The 22,264-nt window shown below is 37.8% G+C and overlaps 1 protein-coding gene across 1 annotated transcript in view; it reads left to right on the top strand.

Moving 5' to 3' along the window:
- The first annotated feature begins 9,692 nt into the window (after positions 1-9,692).
- Positions 9,693-22,264, top strand: part of LOC139472528 (cubilin-like) — a 32,387-nt gene continuing 19,815 nt past the window's right edge. Inside the window, exons 1-4 of the mRNA XM_071255006.1 lie at positions 9,693-9,915; positions 16,956-17,037; positions 20,569-20,693; positions 21,914-22,063. Coding sequence (XP_071111107.1) covers positions 9,813-9,915; positions 16,956-17,037; positions 20,569-20,693; positions 21,914-22,063 — 460 coding nt within the window. The 5' untranslated portion in view covers positions 9,693-9,812. The remainder of the gene's footprint in view (positions 9,916-16,955; positions 17,038-20,568; positions 20,694-21,913; positions 22,064-22,264) is intronic.

Here is a 22,264-nt window from a genome sequence, read left to right as displayed (position 1 = left end):
AACAACAAAGAATTAGTTGCAAGTATTCTATGTATGATTCGATACTGAAACCAACGCAATTTCACCTCTTGCGTTGCTTTAGAAGGCTTAATACAAATAATATTCCAATTCAATTTTCCAAACTGTAACTCCCACTTTTCCTGGCCTCTTGTTTTCATATCAACAAATACAAGAATATTATAAATATATTTAGAACCTGTCCTTTGAGAGAAGATCTTTTTTAATAGCACAGCGATGTTCTTCTACAGAGTCAGTAGGGAGTTTAGTCAAATTCAAACTGGTCAAATATCTCTTAATACCACAAACAATACCATAAAAAGCCAAGAAATTTGATTTTATCTTGTACATATCCTTGAATTCTTCAAAAGATATGAATTCATGATTATGATTTACAATGTCTGCTATTTGTGTGATACCTTTATCAACCCAATCTTTCAAGAATATTGGTAATTTATTAACTTTGATGTTGCGATTGAAAAAAAAAGGTTCAGCTAAAAAACTGCTGAAAGTATCTGGTACAATCTTCTTATCAAAATCTACAAAAGCTTCATAACAGTTTTTCCAAAATAAATGATAAAACAAACACAGTTTCTTTTCTATGAAACGAGATCCAAACTCTTCGATTTCATTAACAAAAGGAAATGCAGCCTTGTGGATGTCTTTCCACTTTTTGGTATCTCCACATAATAACCGCCTTATCCAAGTAATCTTAATAGATTTTGTGTACAAAAATATATTAATCATACCTAACCCTCCCTGTTCAACAGGTTGACAGACTTTTAGTCTTTTAACTTTATCAGTCTTTCCGTTCCACAAAAACTTAAAGAGCATGTCATTTAATGTTTTAAGAAATTCTTGGGAGGGATCCGGCAATGATAACAACAAATAGGTAAGCTTCGATACAAGTAGAGATTTTATAACTACAATTCTGCCAATTGGTGTAATAACTCTTTTCATCCATTTCTGAATTATTACTTTCAATTCATACAACTTATCTTTAAAATTTAAGTCTGACATTTTTTTCAAATCAACTGAAAATTTAATACCTAAAATTCTAAATACCTCTGGGTTCCAGCTTATTGGACAATTCTCCATGTACTTATCTTTACAACCTCTTTTGGAACCAAACCAAATTGCCTGAGATTTATCATAATTAATTTTCAGACCAGAAATATTTGCAAAATAATTAAGTGTTTCAATAGTAGCTTCAAAAGAGGACTGACTACCATCTAAAAGTAATTCAGTATCATCAGCATATTGACACATCAAAAATTCTTTGTCTTCAATAAAAATACCTTTGATATTAGCATTAGAGCGAATCAAATTCGACAATATTTCTGCACATAAATTAAATATATAAGGAGACAATGGGTCACCCTGTCTGCAACCTCTCTGAATATCAAACCAAGAGGACATGTTACCATTTATAGACATAGCACTCTTAATATTAACATAAAAAGAAGAAATATATTTTCTTAAATTATCTCCAAAACCCCAAAATTTCAAACATTTGTCAATGAAAGACCAAGCAATAGAATCAAAGGCTTTTTCAAAGTCAATCAAAAGAAGTAAGCCAGGTATTTTTTTCTTTTCAGTATACGATAACATATCATATATCAAACGAATGTTATCCCCAATATAACGGCCAGACATAAAGCCCAATTAGGTAATTATGGTAACGGTTCTCAGATAACCCTGTGTTGATCTTTTTGTATAAAATCCAACAAAGCATAACAATGTCAGTAGTACGTTGATAAACCTTATTTGTCCAAACACTATGAAACTATGAAAAGTGTCAAATGTTCTTAAAGTGAAACACAACACTAGTCTCTGAGAAAATGGCATCACAAGTCAGTATCATGGAATGGATGAGGCGGCTGGTAAAGGCCATAGGCACTTGAGCCCACACTCTGAGGAACGCGTGACGCTGTTTAGCTGCAGTTGTCGGCCTTGGACGGGCGTCATTCAGCCATCTTTGAATCTCGTCTCAAAGGAGCTCAATGTGATTTAAATCGGGACTGAGGGCAGGCAATTGCATGGTTCTGATGCCATTCTGCTTGGGGAAGTTTCTTGTTGCTCACTGAGTGTGGGCACGGGCGTTATCATGCTGAAACTCGTGGTTGCAGCGACGTGCCAAATGAGGTATGGCGTGTGGTCTCAACGCTTGATGAATGTACCAAGTGCTGTGAGACCATTGCCTCTCCCTGGACCGATGTTCTGAAAGACCACAGTGCCGACCCTCTTTGCAAGACCAATTCCACCCCACACCATGATGCTCGGACCACCCCACAAGTCTCTCTCAACAACACAAGCATCCGAATATTGTTTCCCACAGTGTCGCCAGACTCTCTCTCTCTGCCATCTGCTATTGAGATATAGTAACGGCTCTCGTTTGAGAAGAGGACTCCTCTCCACTGCTGACGGCGCCAATGCTGATGTTGTGTTGCCCACTGAAGACGGTCCCGGCGATGACGTGGTGTCAGAATGTGTCCTCCGTGTGGCCTGTGACAGTGGGGGTGTCTGCTCGTCAATCGTCGACGCACGGTGTCCGCACTAATGTGTCGCTGGTGTGTCCCAATGGTCTGTCGAGCAGTTTCCGCAGCAGTAAAACAAAGCGATCTTGAAGATGCTGTCGCACAATCTGACGATTCTGACGTCGGGTGGTCTGGTGCCGTTGCTGGAGCCTGTATGTGGTCCTTAGGTGGACCTGAAATGCATTGGCTACTTGCCGGGCGGTTTGTCCAGCTTGCTATCGTCCAAGGGCTTGGTGTCCCTGATTTCTTGTCAATCATGGCAAGTGGTAGCAATTCAATAACGAATGAATGTTATCCGATCTGGGTGGATTTTTATAAGGCAAGAAACGGGGGAACTCATGAGCATTTCAACCTGCATCGAGTTACCATGGCCGTTGCCGTGATGCGTTTGGGCGATCCGTTTTTTTTGTCATCTGCTTTGTTTTTTTATTATTAAATTTCCTTTTTCTGGACAAGGTAATGTTAAATTTTAGAAACTTTGACACAAATTACCCAGATATTTAAATGACAAAGTTTCATGCTATGTTACTTGGGGTGACGTTTCTTTTGCGGCTCAGTATATGATCAAGAAATGAACACAACAACCCATCTCATTTTTAAGTTAAGCTCTGGTAATGAAAGCTACCTGTATTTTAGTTGAACTTGTTGCCATGGAAACAGTCAAAGGGGATAGTAAAGCATGTGTGTTCGAAACATATGTGAAGTTTCATGATAAGATATAAAACGATTTTAGAGTTGTGCTCCGGAATGAATGATACATGTACATGTGTTTGAGCCTAAGTCCGCATTGTTGCCAAGGAAACACCAACAAAATGTTATTTTAGAAACACCAAAACATCAAAAAGCACCACTTCATCATGTGTATGATACATATGCAAAGTTTAATATTAAACGGTTTCCGAGTAATGCTCCGGAAACGAATGCTTCGCGAATTTGAGTCTAAGTCAAGTTTGTTGCCATGGAAACACACACATTTTCGTTTTTAAAGAAATACTAAAACATCATAAGGCACCAGTTCATCATCTGTTTGATACAAACTTACGCAAAGTTTAATAACAAAATACTGAACGGTGGCCTTAAACGTGACAGACAACGGTTACTGTACCAGATAATGGCAAGCCACCAGCAGAGTGCGGCGTTAAACAAACAAAACACCCCCAAAAAACACCCATATAATGTGAGAGGTGGGAAATGAATATCGGCCTGCATTAGCTTATTCTGTAGCTACGCCATATGGATATACAATATAACCATACAAAATGACCTCATCATATCGATTACATTTTCATCTTCTTTGTCTAGCTCCAAGGTTATTGTTGTAAGTAACGATCCAGTACATAACAATTTAAACATTATGCGGGGGGCAAAGTTGAACTGTAGGCCAAAGCAACCGAAGCAGGTGTCCTTTGGTATGGATATGGAAAGGAATTTGTCGCTTTTATTTACCCATTGCATGAAATGATAATAACACTGCTGTTCAAACACACTGAGAAACACTCCATCAATCTACCACACACGGAGAACGTTTTCAAAACTGTGTCAGCACCAGAAATAGTACAGTCAACAAAAGGGAAATGTCTAGTCATGGTGTTCGTGTACTGGTGCACATTATTTGTGTATACCAACTTCATGTTTTATTGACATAGGGTAACCATTGCAAAAGCGTGACTACATGTGGTGTGTGTGACCCGTGAAGATTCCGGGGTAGAATAGGTCTTCAGCAACCCATGCTTGCCGTAAAAGCTGACTATGATTGTCGTAAAAGGCGACTAACGGGATCAGGTGGTCAGGCTCGCTGACTTGGTTGATGCATGTCATCGATTCCATTTGCGTGGATCGATGCTCATAATATCAATCACTGGATTGTCTGGTCCAGACTCGATTATTTACAGAGCGCCGTGATATAGCTGGAATATTGCTGAGAGCGGCGTTAAACAACAAACCAACCAACCAACCAACATGTGGTGTGTGAATCAGTTTGCGATACTTTTAAGAAATTTAGCGACTCAATATACCGTCGTAATACGACACACCTTATCATCCAGACATAATCGGTAGTATGGTATATAAAACAGCTACGCGGTTATTCGCAAAGAACAATGAAGTACGAAGCGTGGTTTATTTCACGATAAAACATTGTTTCATCATGACGTCATTTCTGGAGATTCGAATATTGCGCTCGTCACTTGATGACGTCATATATTGGACGACGTTGTTTTAGAGAGGGAAGCCTCTATTAAGTTGCTAACTATAGATGTAGCTGGGCTACGAAGATAAACGCAGTGGCCGAACGATCGCATCCAAAAGTGGGAGAGATGTGGCAATCGGTATTAGGAGAAAAGGTACAGATAAAAGGATTGTAAGAATATGCGGGAAATAGCAAACTTACCCCCCCTGTTCGTAAAATGAACTTGTCCGACATTTCCGATGTCGGATTCTATTCAGGGAGTTATCATTATTCAAATTTGGGAAACTATTTTTAAAGCGTGTACAGTTTATTAACATCCTTAAAGAGGCTGTACATAATGTTGATATCTCAAATAGGAAATACACGACTCGTGGTCGTTGTCTATCGTACAATAACACACGGCAGTGTTTTATTGCAGATGCACAAATCCCACTCGTCGTTTATTTCTTAAAAATCGGCCCTCAGCTTGTCTTGAAATGTGAATAACTCGAAGGGAGCAACTTGATGTGCTTCGTTATGTGCATATGAGAGATATTTACAGTTTCATTATTATGTTCACCATTTCAGTATAACAAACGCCAGTATGATAAATGTGTAAGCGTTGCCCTATGTGAGCGATACACAAGCATGGGTACACACACACTCAAACAAACACGCCCACGTTACACCACATGCAACAATTGGACGCGCATTGTGCTTGCAAATATAACCCAGTGTGTTGGAACCACGGCACGTTATATTCAAGAATATGTAGTTACACACAGGCTTCGTTAACTCGGAACTCGAGGATATGTTTGTCAGCAGTTTTGCCCCAGCAGTTAAAACATCATTGTCAGGTAGATGTTCTGGTGGTGTGTGTCTCTGCGTTAGGCAAGATGTTGTGAACATGTGCACTCACCTTAGCTCCGACATAGAAAATTTCATATGTTTAAAATTTCCAAAATCTGTGTTTAATTTGAAATGCGATTTAATGTTGTTGTGTACATATGTCCCTCCGGCAGGTTCAACATTTTACAAAGGGAGAACTGATTCAGGTTGCCTTATTGATAAAGTTGAAGCTTTTATACTGGAGCATTGGTCTGATTTCACTTCTTCAGATGTGCTACTCTGGGGTGATTTTAATGCCCGCACAGGCAACGAAAATAATCCCATTTCTGAGGAAAGTGATGACTTTGGACATGATGATGTATACATTGATGTCGACAATGCCCCTGTTGAACAACGTGTATCGCACGATGGTACTATCAATAGATTCGGACGCATTTTATTGAATCTATGCATTGTACTTCGTATGTTTATACTAAATGGGAGAGTTTATGGTGATAGTGCAGGCGAGTTTACTTTTGTAGGAGATACTGGTTCTAGTGTTGTTGATTATTTTATTGCATCTGCTGATTTTTTTCAGTATGTAGATATGTTAAATGTTGGTGATCGATCAGATTCAGACCATTTCCCTCTTGAATTATCCTGCAGGTTTCCTTGTAGCAATCGCGCCATACATAGTTTAGACTGTGAAGATGATGTCTCTATGAACAGTACATTTTCATGGAACGAATCGAAGAAAAGCATTTTTATCACAGCAGTTAGATCGTCCTTGCATATTCATGAAAATTCCTTGATGGATAGAATTGAAGCTAATGTAGAGGAGGGGATTACATATTTGGTACAGTATGTTCTAGACTCGGCATCCTGTATGAGGAAACAGATCAAATATGGTGAAAATAAACACGATAAACCAAAGTTGAATATAGCATGTAGGGCAGCAAGATCTGAATCCAGGAAGGCTCTCAGAAGGTATAGGTGTTGTCGCAGTGAATACAACCGACAACGGTACTGTAAACTGAGAAATGTGTATAAAACCTTTTGTAGAAAGTTCAAATATGATCTTAAATTGTCACGGCTAGTCCGACTAAACAGCACTTTACACAGTCCGAAATTATTTTGGAATACTATACGTTCTCTTCAGAGACATCCTACCCCCAAAGGATCTATATCCCAAACAGAATGGTTACATCATTTCAAGAAGTTATTCTCAAAAGATGATTCGATATATCTGGTAGACAATGAGTGCTTTGAACGTGATGATGATGGCGTCAGTGAAATTCTTAGTGATGTTGACATGCTTCTGTTGGAATCGCCTATCACGGAAACGGAAATATTTAATGCTATATCTCACCTTAAAACAGGTAAATCTGCTGGTACTGATTGTGTTATAGCTGAAATGCTCAAGTACTCACTACCTGATACTATGCCTTTTCTAGTTAAATGTTTCAATCGGATTTTTGATACAGGTATTTTTCCTTCTATCTGGTCAAAATCTATTATTATTCCGTTATTCAAGAATGGAAACGTAAACAATCCTGACAATTATCGTGGTATATCTCTCACGAGTATCCTTAGTAAAGCATTTACATCTATCATCAATAATAGATTAACACAGTGGTCAAATATGAGAGATTTGATCCCCGAAACACAAGCGGGATTTAGAAAGGACTATTCTACTTTTGACCACATATTTACTTTGTATGCAGTCATTGAGAAATATTTATCGTACAGGAAACGTAAGCTGTATGTGGCCTTTGTTGATTTTAAAAAGGCATTTTATTCTGTAAATAGAGCTTATTTGTGGAGGTGTTTGAAAAATAAGGGTTTAGGAGGCAAAATGCTTGTCATTATTAAATCAATGTATGCAAATGTAAAATCATGTGTTCGCTGTGGTGATATTAAGAGTGACGTTTTTGATTGTCCGATAGGTTTACGTCAAGGATGTGTTTTAAGTCCTATACTTTTCTCATTTTTTATAAATGAGTTATATGTTGATATCATACAGTCTGGTAGACATGGCGTCCAGCTCTCCCCTGATATAATAGAACTTTTCATGCTACTTTTTGCAGATGATGTGATTTTGATGTCTAGTACTATTATTGGTCTACAGAGGCAGCTTAACATCCTTTCGGAATATTCAAATAAATGGAAACTTAGTGTTAATCTTGATAAAACAAATATTTTTATATTTCGTAGAGGTGGTCGAGTGGCCACAAGAGAGAAATGTTTTTTTAAAGGTACATGTATTAATGTTGTGCATGAATACAAATACCTTGGCATATTGTTTACCCATACACTGAATCTGAATAAGTCAGTAATTAATCTCACAAACAGAGCAAAGAAAGCTCTGTTACAAGACCACTTTGTTATGTCTAAGCTCGGAGTTATTTCACCAAAAATGTATTTTAAATTATTTGATTCTCAAATACAACCTATTTTGCTATACGGGTCTGAGATATGGGGTTGTAAAGAGTTCTATACAATTGAAAAGGTTCATCTCCTCGCTTGTAAAAAGTTTTTGAATGTTGGTATGTCAACACCAAGTAATATGGTTTATGGAGAATGCGGGAGATTCCCATTGTACATTGGATCTTACACTCGTTGTTTGAAGTATTGGTGTAAAATAATAATAATGCCTGAACACCGTTTACCCAAGAAAGCCTACAACATGCTCGTACACCTCGACAATCTTGGAAAGAACACATGGGCTTTTTGTATTCGTACATTGCTTTTTACATATGGCTTTGGTTTCATTTGGCTGTCCCAGACAATTGGTAATGCAAATGCTTTCATTAAGTACTTTCGCATGCGTGCCATTGACATGTTTCATCAGAAATGGCATTCAGATATTTATGAAAGTTCAAGATATGATACTATTCGCCAATTCAAGTCATTGCTTGAACCAGAATCCTATTTATCAAATTTTCGGTACAGGAATTCTCGTAACACCCTTATTCGTTTCAGACTTGGCCTGAATGATCTAAAAATTAACACAGGGAGATTTTCATCTATTGAAAAATCGATACGATTATGCCCATTTTGTGACATTGTTGTCGAAGATGAATACCATTTCATGTTTATTTGCCCTTTATACGAAAATCTAAGAGACAAGTACTTACCGAAGTGGTCTCTATCTCATTTTAATGCTAAAAGATTGTCTTCATTACTGTCTTGCAAGGATCTTATAACACAACATCAACTGGCTTTGTACATACATAATGCTTTTTTGTTACGAAGTGAATTGTTACCTTGACTTTGTATTTTATAAAATGTGTTATGTAACTCCGTTGTGTATGGGCCTGTGGCCTTTCATACAATAAAAAAAAAGAATTGAAACAAAACAATAGCATGAGCTAAAAGAATACCTATTTCTACTTAAGTCTCGACACTTCTCTTGTCTCGAACTATGTATAACGTTTCGACGGTTCCAAGGATTTCGAGTTGAGGTTTCCCATACGTAGTTTCACCAGGGACTATGACATTTCATACTCCGAATATCATTCGTACAATGCTATACAGATAATACCTGACGACGTCAATATGCGAAACAAGGACCCGAGGATCAGAATCCTCCGGTCAGACTGCCGAAAGGGTTGGGTCGAGGGTCCTTGTTTTCGCATATTGACCTCGTCAGAAGTATTCATTCGTTATACCGAAATTCATTTTTAAGTTTATGGAGCCCTTAAACCGTTCTCTGTTTAATAACAGTAACCGAGCTACGAACCGTGAAAGGATAGTAATAGACGCCATCTTGTTTTCTAGCAGACGGGTCAATATCTATCACGTGACAGATCGATATTCTGATCATGTAACTAGTCAACATTTACAGTTCGTGTCAGATACGTGATTTTGGAGCCTACATTGAAATGCCTTGTTTAGTCGCGTGGTACGAATTATCCGATGGAATTGGAAGATTTTCAATAAAGTTATAAAAAATACTATATTGTACAATTTTCCAACTGCTACACATTGTGATCGACAGATATATTTATTTAACCCAAATGCATTCATCAGCTGAGATCTTGCTCAAGACGTGCGTCATTGGCCTTGCGCAATATTCGTGGCTTGTTTCTCAACGTACCGTTCACCTGCCCGCCGTTGCCTTTACAATAGAGCTTCTGTCAACAAACGACCCATGCTTTCATTCCTTCCCGAAGCCGGTGACGAGTATGGCCTACTTTTCGAGTGACCTGATAAACAAGAATCGTTGACACGATACCAGTCTGTATTCCGACTCCCTATCAACCCGTGTGGTAGAGGGGTATATGTGGCCAATGTATTCAGGTGTGGGGTGGAGGATGGATGTACCTTTAGGCTGTGTGGTTCTGCCAATTCTGTGTTTCTTCTGTGGAATACATACAATATCAGGTCGGTTTCAGTGCTGAATAGCTTTCAGTACATGTATTTGAATGTATTGAGCTAAGATGTTTTGAAGTCAACAAACAGGCCTGTAGCTATCTACACACGCCTGCCATAACCAAGGACCTATATGGGTCCGTGCTATATCGAACCTCGTGGTGTATCTCAACGATTTTATCTTGCAAGTTTAACAGGGACCCAAGTGGCTCCTGATAACGTGTCTAGGGGGAAGGTATATTCGATAATTGACTGTGGTTAGTAACACACTGTATCCTGCGTCTATTGATTCGTCCTGCCAAGGTTAAATGAAAGTGTGTCATTCCAGACATTGTACGATATACATTAAGAAGATTGAGATATGTCCCGTCGCTTTTCAACATGATGCGCGATGTTATCCCATGCTTTACATAGACTTGTCACACCTTACTCACTGGCGCATGAATAAAAATAATGAAAATCATGTTGCTGATAGTAGAGCAGGTCACGCGTACACATTTCGCAAACACCTGCTGTCATCACTGATTGTGCCGTCACCAAGTTGCTTTTAACGACCAAAGCAATATGTTTCGGCAGATATTCCAAAAGTATTCTCTGACTTTCACGTATCCAATGTGAGGTGGGGTTACACGGGGTTTAAGGTCGCGTTCAGGATCATTGCACTCAAACCACCGAAGCGTTTGTGCCCAGGGAAACAGTATTTTACTTTCTCCGAAGTTTGTTTGTTTGTTTTTGTTTCTTTTATTCTCAAGAAACATGCCATGGTTTTACAATTAACCCTTACAGACTCACATGGCGAGAGGTAGAGGGCTTGGTGTGATAATAACATTATTTAGAATAATATGTACCAAAATAACAGTTAAAATATCAATTAACTTGTTCTAAGAATAAGTTGTTTTTTTTTTAAAACTAAATCTAAATTATCCTTACGTGTGCCTTGTGGCATAATGTGTATAATATCCTTAAGTTCTTTCACAAAATTATCAAGTTATTATTATACAGTTAACTTTTATTACTCTTGAGCGATATGATAATAATGATGATAATAATAATAATAATATAGTTATTAATGTGTCATGTGTACATAATACACCTCGCAATTACTGGCCTAAAAGACACCTAAAATTATACAATCAATAAAATACATTTTCCTTTGCTCAACAGTTTAAGTTTCGCAAATACATAAAGGTGTTAGAAGCATGACACATCATTCAACTCATTTTAACCTAATTCAACTAATTTGTGGCGTTATTAAAATATTTCGCCCATGTCTTCGTCAGTCCCTTTAACGCATTAACTAATTGTGTACAAAGTATATTGCATCATGTGAATTATACTTTATATTATATCATTACATCACTTTTCAAAAAGGGCCTTTGGTTGGATGTTTCCTTTACAGAAGTTTTACAAATTGCACCTTTTTTACATATTGCATATCTCAAGACCTTTTGATAGTTTATCATGCGAATTCATGCGCGTGCACTTGGCGTTATTTTCCACAACATTAAAGTTTAGTTAGTTTCCTTTTCATTTCCCATTTTATGTCTCGTTAATACATCACTCTGGGCAATTAAGTGACACTAGGTATGCAAATTACAAGTGTATATGCGCGTATTTTTATGGACAAAAACGATTCGTCTTTCCTTGCATAAGGCCTGGCTGAATATCTCACATTCTAGCGAAATCTCGAAATACTTATTTAATTATATGCGGTGTCGAACTGACAAATGGGAATTCTGTTTACAGGCGATTGAGGAAAAATTGAGTGAATTTTATGACACTAAAGCAACTTTTAAATGCATTGCCACTTTTGGTATGAAAATGGTAACAGTTCAGAAAAAAACAGAGACTTCTTATGATAATCGCATATTCTCAATAGTACGTTGTATCTAATTACAGTGTCGGCCTTATTTACAGGTGATTCTACAATACCTGCTCTCGGTCAATTACAATCTGCCACACCACGCATGAATTAAAAGTTATGCGGGTGTTGCTGTGGGAATAAAACCTAGCCTGTATATGCATATTTTTGTGTATTACATATTTTCGTTGATATGTGGATATATTAAGCACAAAGACAAAAAAGGTTTATGAAAGATGAATTAGTGCCCAGATATATTCAACGAGATGTGTATCATCGTATAATGGGTCATTCAAAGTTTGGAGGCGAGGTAACCTCCCCAAACCCCTACATCCCATTTCACCTACAGCTTAAGACAACAAAGTTCACGGTCCATGGCACTGCTAATCCCTAGTCTGTTACCTATTTCATACAATGGAACAACCCAAGAAACACGAATAGATTGAGATAAATATTTAATTACGATTACGATGTTATTCAAAATTCATCATACATTATAATAAAATGTTCATTTTTCAAAATTCATAATACATTATAATAAAATGTTCATTTTTCAAGATTCATAATACATTATAATAAAATGTTCATTTTTCAAGATTCATAATAATAAAATGTTCATTTTTCATAATACAAAATTCATAATACATTATAATTAATTTCATCTCAAATGTTCAATTCACTCTTTATCCCAGAGTCTTGAGTAGGTGTCTGTCTGACGGTCAGGGAGTAAGGCGAAGATGAGGGGATAGGTCGTGGCTCCGAGTCTTGAATGGATGATGTACACTTGATTCCACAGTCCAGGGCAGGCAGCGAACGTTCCATCCATGTATATAATCTCTGCAAGGCCTCGAGACTCTCTAGACTGCCAAACGCCAGAATCTTGTCAGGAGGAAGGGTCAGCAAACAGGAGGAAGGGTCGTCCATCTGCTGTCTGCGTCCAGGAATCCTGAAGATCCACCTCCGATCTTGTCTGTGGCAAAACAGGAATCGTCTTCTGTCTGTGCCGGTACAACGCGCTGCTCATGGTAGGGAAGGATGGCATCATTCCTGTCTCGTCGTTGTTCAAGTTGGAGAGTTCGTCGTTGTAGAGGGCCTTATGTAATCGGTACACAAATATATTTGATGCGGTGTCAGAGTGGAAGGAGTTTGAATTACGGACAGACAGATATTTTATTTACGTCTCACCTCAAATATTACATAAAGATATAAATATATATATATATATAAAATATTTAAATGAGCCACTACTATAGGAATTATGAGAGACGAAAACGTTAAAATATACAAATAAAGATGACTAAAATACAAACAAATAAAATGTAAATGTACACACAAAAGTTAAACACACTGTACAGTATATCAAATATCTTTCCGTATGTTTAAAATAGCCTTGCAGGTTTTGGCAGCAACATGTACAACAATAGGGCTGGCGAGAATAAAACACAATTTAACATAATCATTTTGAAGATTAAAATTATGACACACATTTTGTTAAAAGCTCTTTACTGACATCATTATAAACTGGACATTGAAGTAGAACATGCAGCTCATCTTCCATACAATCTGTACAATTAAAACATACTCTCTCACTGACCGGAAGATTATTATAGCGCCCAGTTTCCAGTTTTATCGGTGCAACCCCACATCTAAATACGGCAGGAGCTTTTCTGTTTTGTCTTGACATCGGGAGTTTATTGTAGTGTTCCACACTGAAATCTTTCTTGAACTGGTTGTATAGCCTTAGTTTATTACCTCCCTTGCCTCTGACACTGTTATCCTGATTTATTGCACTCTCCGACTTTTCTCGGAACTTTTTAAAAACTTCGTCTTTGACCTCCATGGCATTACGTCTGTAGATGTAATTATTTTCTGTGGGAATAAAAACTTCTTTTCCAAGGGTTTTATATTTAAAATGAACTCTAAAATTCCAATTCTTCTAATTTTTAAAAGCGTAGTTGTTAGCCCAAATAAAAACTCTTCTTGACAGTCTGTGGTCTTGCAAGGAACTTAGATATTTATAAAACTTAGACACGGTCTCCCATTGACGAACTATAGGCGGTGTCCATCCCATGTCTCCAGACACGGCGTTGTTAGGGTGAATTTTCGGATTCCCATAAAAAACCGCATCGCTTTATTTTGTACAGCGTTGACACAAGATAGATCGTACTGTCCCCATATCGCAGAACCATACTGTATAGTAGACCACACCATCGAATCATAAAGTTTTGTATAGGTTTCGTGTTGCATACCACCAAGTGCCTTGTATTTTGATATAAGGAGGCCGAGAGCTCTGTTGGCTGACTTCGCTACCGCTTGTCCCATGCGTTTGTAGTCGAGGTGCTCTGTAAGTAATAAACCAAGAAAACTATAACAGCTGACTAGTTCGATATTGTTCCTTCCAGACGAGAAGGTTGACGATGTTTTTCTCGCTGATTTGTTCCTGAAGTGTATCAATTTAGATTTAGCTTCATTTATTTCCATCTCATTCTCCAGACACCAGGTGCTGAGTACATCATGTAGAATGTTCATGTTATCCTCGTTCTCTGTACTTAAAACAATGTCATCAGTATAGGCTAAACTTCCAACGTTGATATCGTCGACGTCTACACCAAGAGCCAGTTCGTTCACAGTTGTTATTAAGTCGTTAATATAAAGGTTAAACAGTAGGGGAGATAACAAGCACCCTGGACGTCCGTATATAGGGATAGACTGGCATTAAAAAACTTTCCATTAACACACATGGTGGGGATTAACTGTTTGCCGGCTGCCGGACAAGTGGGATATCACCATATATTTGATGCGATGTCAGTGTGGAAGGAGTTTGAATTACCTCCGCCACTGGCCACAGAAATTTTCAAAGTATAGTAACAATCAACAAGGCCAATGCCGTACTAATAACCTAGTGACGCAAGTAACAACGACTGTCAATCTGTCTGCTACAGCTACCATACCATCATCCCTGTCTCAACTGGCGTATTAACGGCTTATTCAATATATCAATTGTAGAAAGTTCGTTAACAGACTAACGTATGTCGTATACAGTCCTCTTATTTGATAAAAAAAGTACGTACGTCAACTGGGAATTCAACTGGATGTTACATTCCTTATATCAGCTAACAGCTCTGTTTGTGAAAATATGTACTAGACATAAGATCTAAAGAATAATAAAATCATTTGTAAGACCGCATAGACCATAAAATCGAATAAAATATGTCTTGGTATCATCTCTTGTGTATTAGATGATGGTAATGACCTGAAATGTTATAACGTTAGATTAGGAAGGAGAAACATTAAAGTGTTTTATAATACTTGGGCAATAAGCAATAAGATGTAGCAACATAAACATGCATGCAATGGAATTGGGAACGTGGTGAAAACAAACTGAAATAGGTTTAAATAAATATTATTGTACTAAACAACTTGCAAAAGCGGTGCCCAAAATTGTTTCACCGTGTTATGTGTGTTGTAGACTGACGACTAGCAAGTAATTGTCATGCTGTACGCATGGTTCCATATACTAATTCAGATATACAACCGGTATGAAACTGAGAACTGAGATGCAAAGTACAACCTGACATTCACACACGGAAGCAGTATACTTGTGTGTGTGCCCTCTCCTCTGAAAAATGTATCACTAAAATATTTGCATTGTAATAAATATAGTAATAATAAAACTTTGTAATTTGGTAGGTCTCCGACAGATGATATTTTTTACACCTTTGATTGATACGGATTAGGTACATGAAGTCTAGTCACTGTCGCTAATGTATCTGCATGTTAGAAATTTCAAATGTCCCGTTGTGGCACTGTTCCTAAAATAAGGCAGTTTTTTTATCGGGTATAAATACTTGATTCGTCTTGTCAAGCAGTCATTTCTACTTGATCGAATGATTTTTCAGGCCAACACGGTTGAGATACAGCATCGGGATACTCAACTGGAGTTGTATTCTGCCGGTCTTAAGTTCATTGTTCATTGTGTCGGCCTGAATTTTGAGAAAGGTCTCAGCATGGGACTGTTAATTTCTTCTTAATGATGTCTACAAGCTTACAAACTTGTAGATGTTGGGGCGGTCAGGACCAAACTTTTTCAGCAAAATACAATATCCTTGTAACATAAATGGTCTGTCAACAACCAACACGGTAAGTATGAAGACATAGTATACTATGTATGTCATAGTGACATTTACATGTGGAAGGAAGATGTAAATTTGGGAGGAACATTTAACACAGCTAAAAAAATGCACTCGTGGGGTTCCTCGTGTTTATGACAGCGTCACCTATGGGGCATGATGCGCTCACCTTTTTGCGAACACCTGGTGTCATCACTATTTCGTAGGGTTAAGGGGGTAGCCTTGGATTTAAAGCGTTCGCTCGACACTCGTAAGGCTCGGGTTCGACACCCCACAAGGGTACAATGTTTTTGAGGCCCAATTTTGATCTACCTCTTCGTGATATTGCTGGAATATTGATCAAGGCGGCATGAAACTATACTCATTCACTTACTGTTTGATGCTTACAATAAAGGCGGAATCATACGTTGATTCTGCATTTGGAAGAGATTTCATATTTTTATGGAATGTTTTTGTCGCTTTTATTATTTGCTTACTAATAGTTTGCAGATTGTGTCAGCATTTGTAATGGCTATAAATACCGTCACCGTGCTTGCACAAGCTATCAACTCACATGTTTACAAATAGGATCAGATAACACGCTCCTTACAGGGACAAATGCTATGAATATTCCATACCCAATTAGCATACCGCTATTATTGTAACCATGCCAACCACTGCGCCGTCGATATTCACTGAAAATCATGGCACCATGATATCTGTGTTTAATAATAAACATAACGTTAATGCAAAACCTTCCAGCTGTTGCAATACAAGTATTAATTATCAATTAATACTTGGTTTTGCATTTTTCATTAAGTTAAATTTAATAGTTTAAGATAGGTTTTAGAAATGAATGTGCGTTATACCTCTGCAATCGGACAGTTTTCAATTGATCAACACGAATGTGTAAAATGGATGAACTCCAAATGAATTGTTTCAAGTGGGTATATACATGGATGTAGATGAACCGTTATGCGATCAACGTTTGGTGCGTCCTGTCGTGTTTGCATGTATATGTCTCAAGACAAACATGTACAGGAAAAACAGATTGCCTCAAACAGTTTGTTTGTTTCATGTAGGTGAAGCGTGTTATCAAAACCTGACAGCAACGGACAAACCCCAGATTTTCACCTCGCCTGGATATCCATTAAAATATGCGCCGTGAGTATGTCAACTGCCATCAGATATAATCTATTGTCAGATTATCTGCCAAAAATCTTAAAATATATATAGATGGATAAAGTGACAGTGAAAGTGGTCCACGTCTTTGTGAAAGAGATAATATGGAACATGTCATGTGATACCTATACTATAGTGTCAATCTGTGTGACATAGATAATGTGACACAGGTCATCTGATATTGGTAATGTGGTGTCTGCCTATGTGCCATAGTAAATCTGACATAGGTCATAGAACATAGGTAATGTGGTGTCTGCCTATGTGCCATAGTAAATCTGACATGGGTCATAGAACATAGGTAATGTGGTGTCTGCCTATGTGCCATAGTAAATCTGACATGGGTCATAGAACATAGGTAATGTGGTGTCTGCCTATGTGCCATAGTAAATCTGACATGGGTCATAGAACATAGGTAATGTGGTGTCTGCCTAATCTACCATAATCTTACATGTATGTATGTTACTGCTCATATCTGACTATACATGGCTGAGGTATTAGGGTAACTGGCCCCATCCCAACCGAAAACAACAGACAGGAAACCACACCCTGCATCCCATTCCCATCCCGGAAACATACCAGGACGAGTATCGCAGTAAATAATGTTTATTTGGATAAGAATTTAATCAAACAGTGATGTTCAAATTAGTTTATATATTGACAATGGAACATAGGCCAAATATATATTAACAAATCCTGACAACTTCAGAATATTTGCTGAGAGCGAAGTTCTAGAGTAGAGCTTAGCTCATTTTCAATCTCAATGTATCATTAAATAGGCACAATCACAATCATTACCCTTGATAGAGAATGCTTGAACTTTGTTTTACGCCGCAATTAGGACTATATGATATGTATCAAGGCAGGTCAGGGTCAGACTCGCCGTGAACATGAGCAATGACTGACGCTATCGGACAAGATCACACTTAAATAAATCAGATCATGACCACCGGATTGTCTTAAGTGGTATCCTTCCCAAATGAAGTTACACGTACAAAGCATGTCATTGCTTTACTCCTTTCAGCAGTATGTTTTTGAAATGATCTTATTGCACCATGATTAGCTGTCTATTACGACTAACAGTTATAGGCTGGGGCTATTATTACCCGAAAGCCATGCGGCGCACCCCTCTCGTTACAGGTTAACATCATATACATATATTCATGTCTCGTTAACTTGTCAAATTAATAAATGTCGTACACATGTATGTTTTATTATATTTATAAAATCAATTACAATTGGTTTTGTGTTTACATGGTTATACATGAATGAAACCAAACAATGTGATACAGACAGCTATGATATATCTACTTGTGATATATACATTCAATATACATTTATTGTACATGTCACATCGATGTGAATGGCATAAAGGTTAACGAAATACCAACATCCAAAAAACATTTCTAGATGGTACAGTATAATTACACAATGCATCATAGCACGAGGAACTGTGAGACTATAGGTTGACACCAGGCCGTCAACCATACGAAGGTGACATGGAATACGTATAAATATACCTCAGGTGTAAAATAAAATGTGCCCTGTACATTCGCATGGAGACCAGATCGCTTGTAAAAGAGACGGTACTATTGCGAGAGTCTTTTTTGGCCAATGAGATATACATAATTTAGGAAATGAGGAAAACCTTTACAAAACAGTATGTGAATATGAGAATTTCAACTATTGCATGTTTGGGATTTTTGAAAAATACTCAATGCATAGGTAAGCCTAAAAGAGGTAAAAAAGGCTGATTTTATCGGGAAATGTCGTTATAATATGTTGACACAAGCAAGGCTTTGACCCAAGCTTATTTTCCAGGAAAGAAAGATAAAAAACGTACTCTTGGATCATAGGCTTGCTCGTACGTAGATCTTCTTTTGAAGGTTAAAAAAAAAGAAATCATTTTACCCATGTTTATGTATTTGGTCCTGCGAGAAGTAAACAACCTGCAAGTGAAAGAAGATAGGCTAGTTGTCAGCCATTTGAATGTCTGATAATTTACCCACATTTCAGTCTGTCTGCAAAATATCTAGTGGTTTAAATATGTCCTTTAGACATTAGGTTAAGCCTATGTATGTAAGCGTATTTAATACTTTCGTGAAAGATCAGGAGATGATGTCATTAATGTCATGTACATGGGGTTATTATATGAGTATGTATTATTGTGATTTTTCGAATTCTGTTTACTTATGCTTACATAAAACCTGTCAATGTTGCAATGATATCGACCCGAAACGTTTAATAACGTGTTATGAAATATAACGAACACGAAAATGGTTTTGAAGAGAAGTTGACGCTGCTACGTTTAAATGTAAACGTATTTTACAATGATAATGTATGATTCAAACAGTGTTCTTATCAGGATGTTATATAGGTCAGTGTAATTTGTAACAACACACAGCACACCCGTCATGTTTTTGGTGTGTAGGGTCTGAAGGCGTATCCTAATCACGTCGCAATGTGTCTTATGTGATCTGTAAACGTGGTCGACCATCAACGTTTGTTTGAATATCCTGTAACTTTCATACATATCGACAAAGTGTGCGGACCAGCATCTGATTACCAGTTAAATTTGTTTCTTTGTTTGTTTGTTTGTTGTTTCACGCCGCACTCAGCCATATGCCAGCTATATGACTGTGGTCTGTAAATAATCGAGACTGGACCAGACAATCCAGTGATTGACATCATGAGCATCCACGCAATTGAGATACAATGACATGCTTCAACCAAGTCAGCGATCCTGACCACCCGATCCCGTTAGTCGTCTCTTACGTCAAGCAAAGTCGCCTCTTACGGCAAGCATGGGTGCTGATTATCAGTTAGAGATCAATACTAACATTCTCAGCTGTATAACTACAACGGTAATGTTAAATATGTTTGTATAATCTTGGTGGACTGTAGTTAGTGCCTTTATAACATAGATGTTTTCCTGACGTTTCATTACCTTATCTTGTTGTGTCAATTGTCGGGCGCTGTGCATAAACGTTGAAAAAGAAAGTAGACACCCATGTTTTATGATAGCTAATATTGAAACAAACAGAACATGGTTGTTCGCAAGATGTATTTTATACGGGTATCATATTTGCGTTTTGGATGTTAAGTTTGCATTGTTTGGGCAAATGTACTCATCCCAGTAACGTTTGTTTGTAATACTGTAATTTTCCCGGCACTTCACTTGTCAGCGTTTCTAATATACATGACAGTACATATTCTATAACATATACAGTATAAGCGTATGGCATTCTGTCGGCCTGGGCCAAACAAAGTTAAAGGGATGTTTGTTCCATGGTTGGAGAACCTATGTATGGGATGGTTTTGTAAATATATTCCGGCATGAGAAAAAGGCATTGATCCATTTTTGAGTAAATACTGCCCACCTTCTTTCAAGCCTTCAACCTACAACCCTACCGATACATCTCACCGACTGTATCGCGAGTGTTAATATTGAATAGAGTATATGAACATCAAAAGCTTTAATCGTCTAACACTGCTGCATTTTATTGTTTTTTTTAGCAATCTTAGATGCTTATGGCATATTCGTGCATCAGACCCAAGCAAGGTGGTTGTTCTGGAGACGTTGGACTCGATGATTCATACTTCCATCGATTGCAGCGAAGATACTGCAAGCGTATTTAAGGGTAAGACCAATCTCATTGGGTGAGACGAAGTATCGTTCATCATACACATTCACTGAATCACCTGCCTGAATTCTAAAATGCTTGTCAATTGCTTCTTTGAAAGAGGACACAAAGTACTGTTTATATTGTGAGTAAAACATGAGTTGATGTTGATCGATTCATAATCAATATTAAAGACATTCACAAATACTACTTGTTAACTGACCCGTGAAGATTCCGGGGTAGAATAGATCTTCAGTAACCCATGCTTGCCGTAAAAGGCGACTATGCTTGTCGTAAAAGGCGACTAACGGGATCGGGTGGTCAGACTCGCTGACTTGGTTGATGCATGTCATCGATCAAAATTGCGCGGATCGATGCACATGATGTCAATCACTGTATTGTCTGGTCCAGACTCGATTATTTACAGACCGCCGTCATATAGCTGGAATATTTCTGAGTGCGGCGTTAAACAACAAACACACAAACAAACAAACTTTTTAACTACTTGTTTGATACATACAAAGATTTCTTGTTGTCATATATTGGTGATCCAGTCTCATTAAGGTTAATCAACATGGTTTGTCGTGTTTAGTGGGTTACATGTGTATCAACCGACCTCGATTTGTTTCGCTAAAGTGGTGGACGCGTACGATCCTCGTATTTGGTCTTTTCTCTTTAAGAATACTGACATTCTGTAATGACTGAAATAATGTAATAAGTAAGTGCTCAATTTGAAAACAAAATGGGCTTGACAGTGGACCAGTTGGATGGTTGAAATCAACTCATGGACAGTATATTTGATACAGTACGGCCAATGTGGCGTACACCTGTAGATATACTCAGAAACGCGATCCATAGAAACATATAGAGAAGTATGTACGTAAAGAAGAGATGTTATTAATGTTTACCACTTAATGACAAAACTAACAATAAGTCAAGTGTTACCACAGAGTGACTTATACTTGTCACGATATGCTGCGCATGATTTCCAAACTTTACACGCTCATCCTGCATGAGATAGATGGTGCATCTTGAGTCATGGATCTATGACGTCACATATGATGCGTTCATGAGCGTCGGTTCACACAACATACCAGTGCGTTCGTTTGTGCATCGAACCAATCTTATATCTCTTGAATATGAGTAATTCTTCATATATTGTAGGGTATTCGCGTTTCTTTTGTCGGTGAGTATGTAAAGAGTGACCCATTGACTTTTAATGTCTTTATTGGCAACAGGCCCATCTGCGCAATTCTCCGTAATGGTAAGGAAGTGGTGTGGGGACATTCGATACTACTTAGACGCCTCCAATAGCTACTTCCTGTTCTTCCGCAGTAATTCCAAGTACGAGAACAGAGGATTTCAAGTCCGCTACTACCAAGCGTCGGGTGAGTGATATTAATGTAATTTCAGAACATTCCATATTGAGTATTAAACACGTCTCGCTTCCCTTATTCTGCAAAGCATTTGCCCAGAAGCTCTATCGATGTGACCAGACCTAGCGAATAATAATAAATTTCAACATGCTACTTTCATGGGCTTGTTTGAACCCATGTCTTTGTTAGGACCCATGTTGAAATTTGTTCATC

This window comes from Haliotis cracherodii, unplaced genomic scaffold (genome assembly GCF_022045235.1).
Source record: "Haliotis cracherodii isolate W230 unplaced genomic scaffold, xgHalCrac1.p SCAF_1, whole genome shotgun sequence".
Lineage (NCBI taxonomy): Eukaryota > Metazoa > Mollusca > Gastropoda > Lepetellida > Haliotidae > Haliotis > Haliotis cracherodii.
The sequence above is the reverse complement of the archived record's forward strand: the minus strand, read 5'-3'. Positions and strand labels throughout refer to the sequence as shown.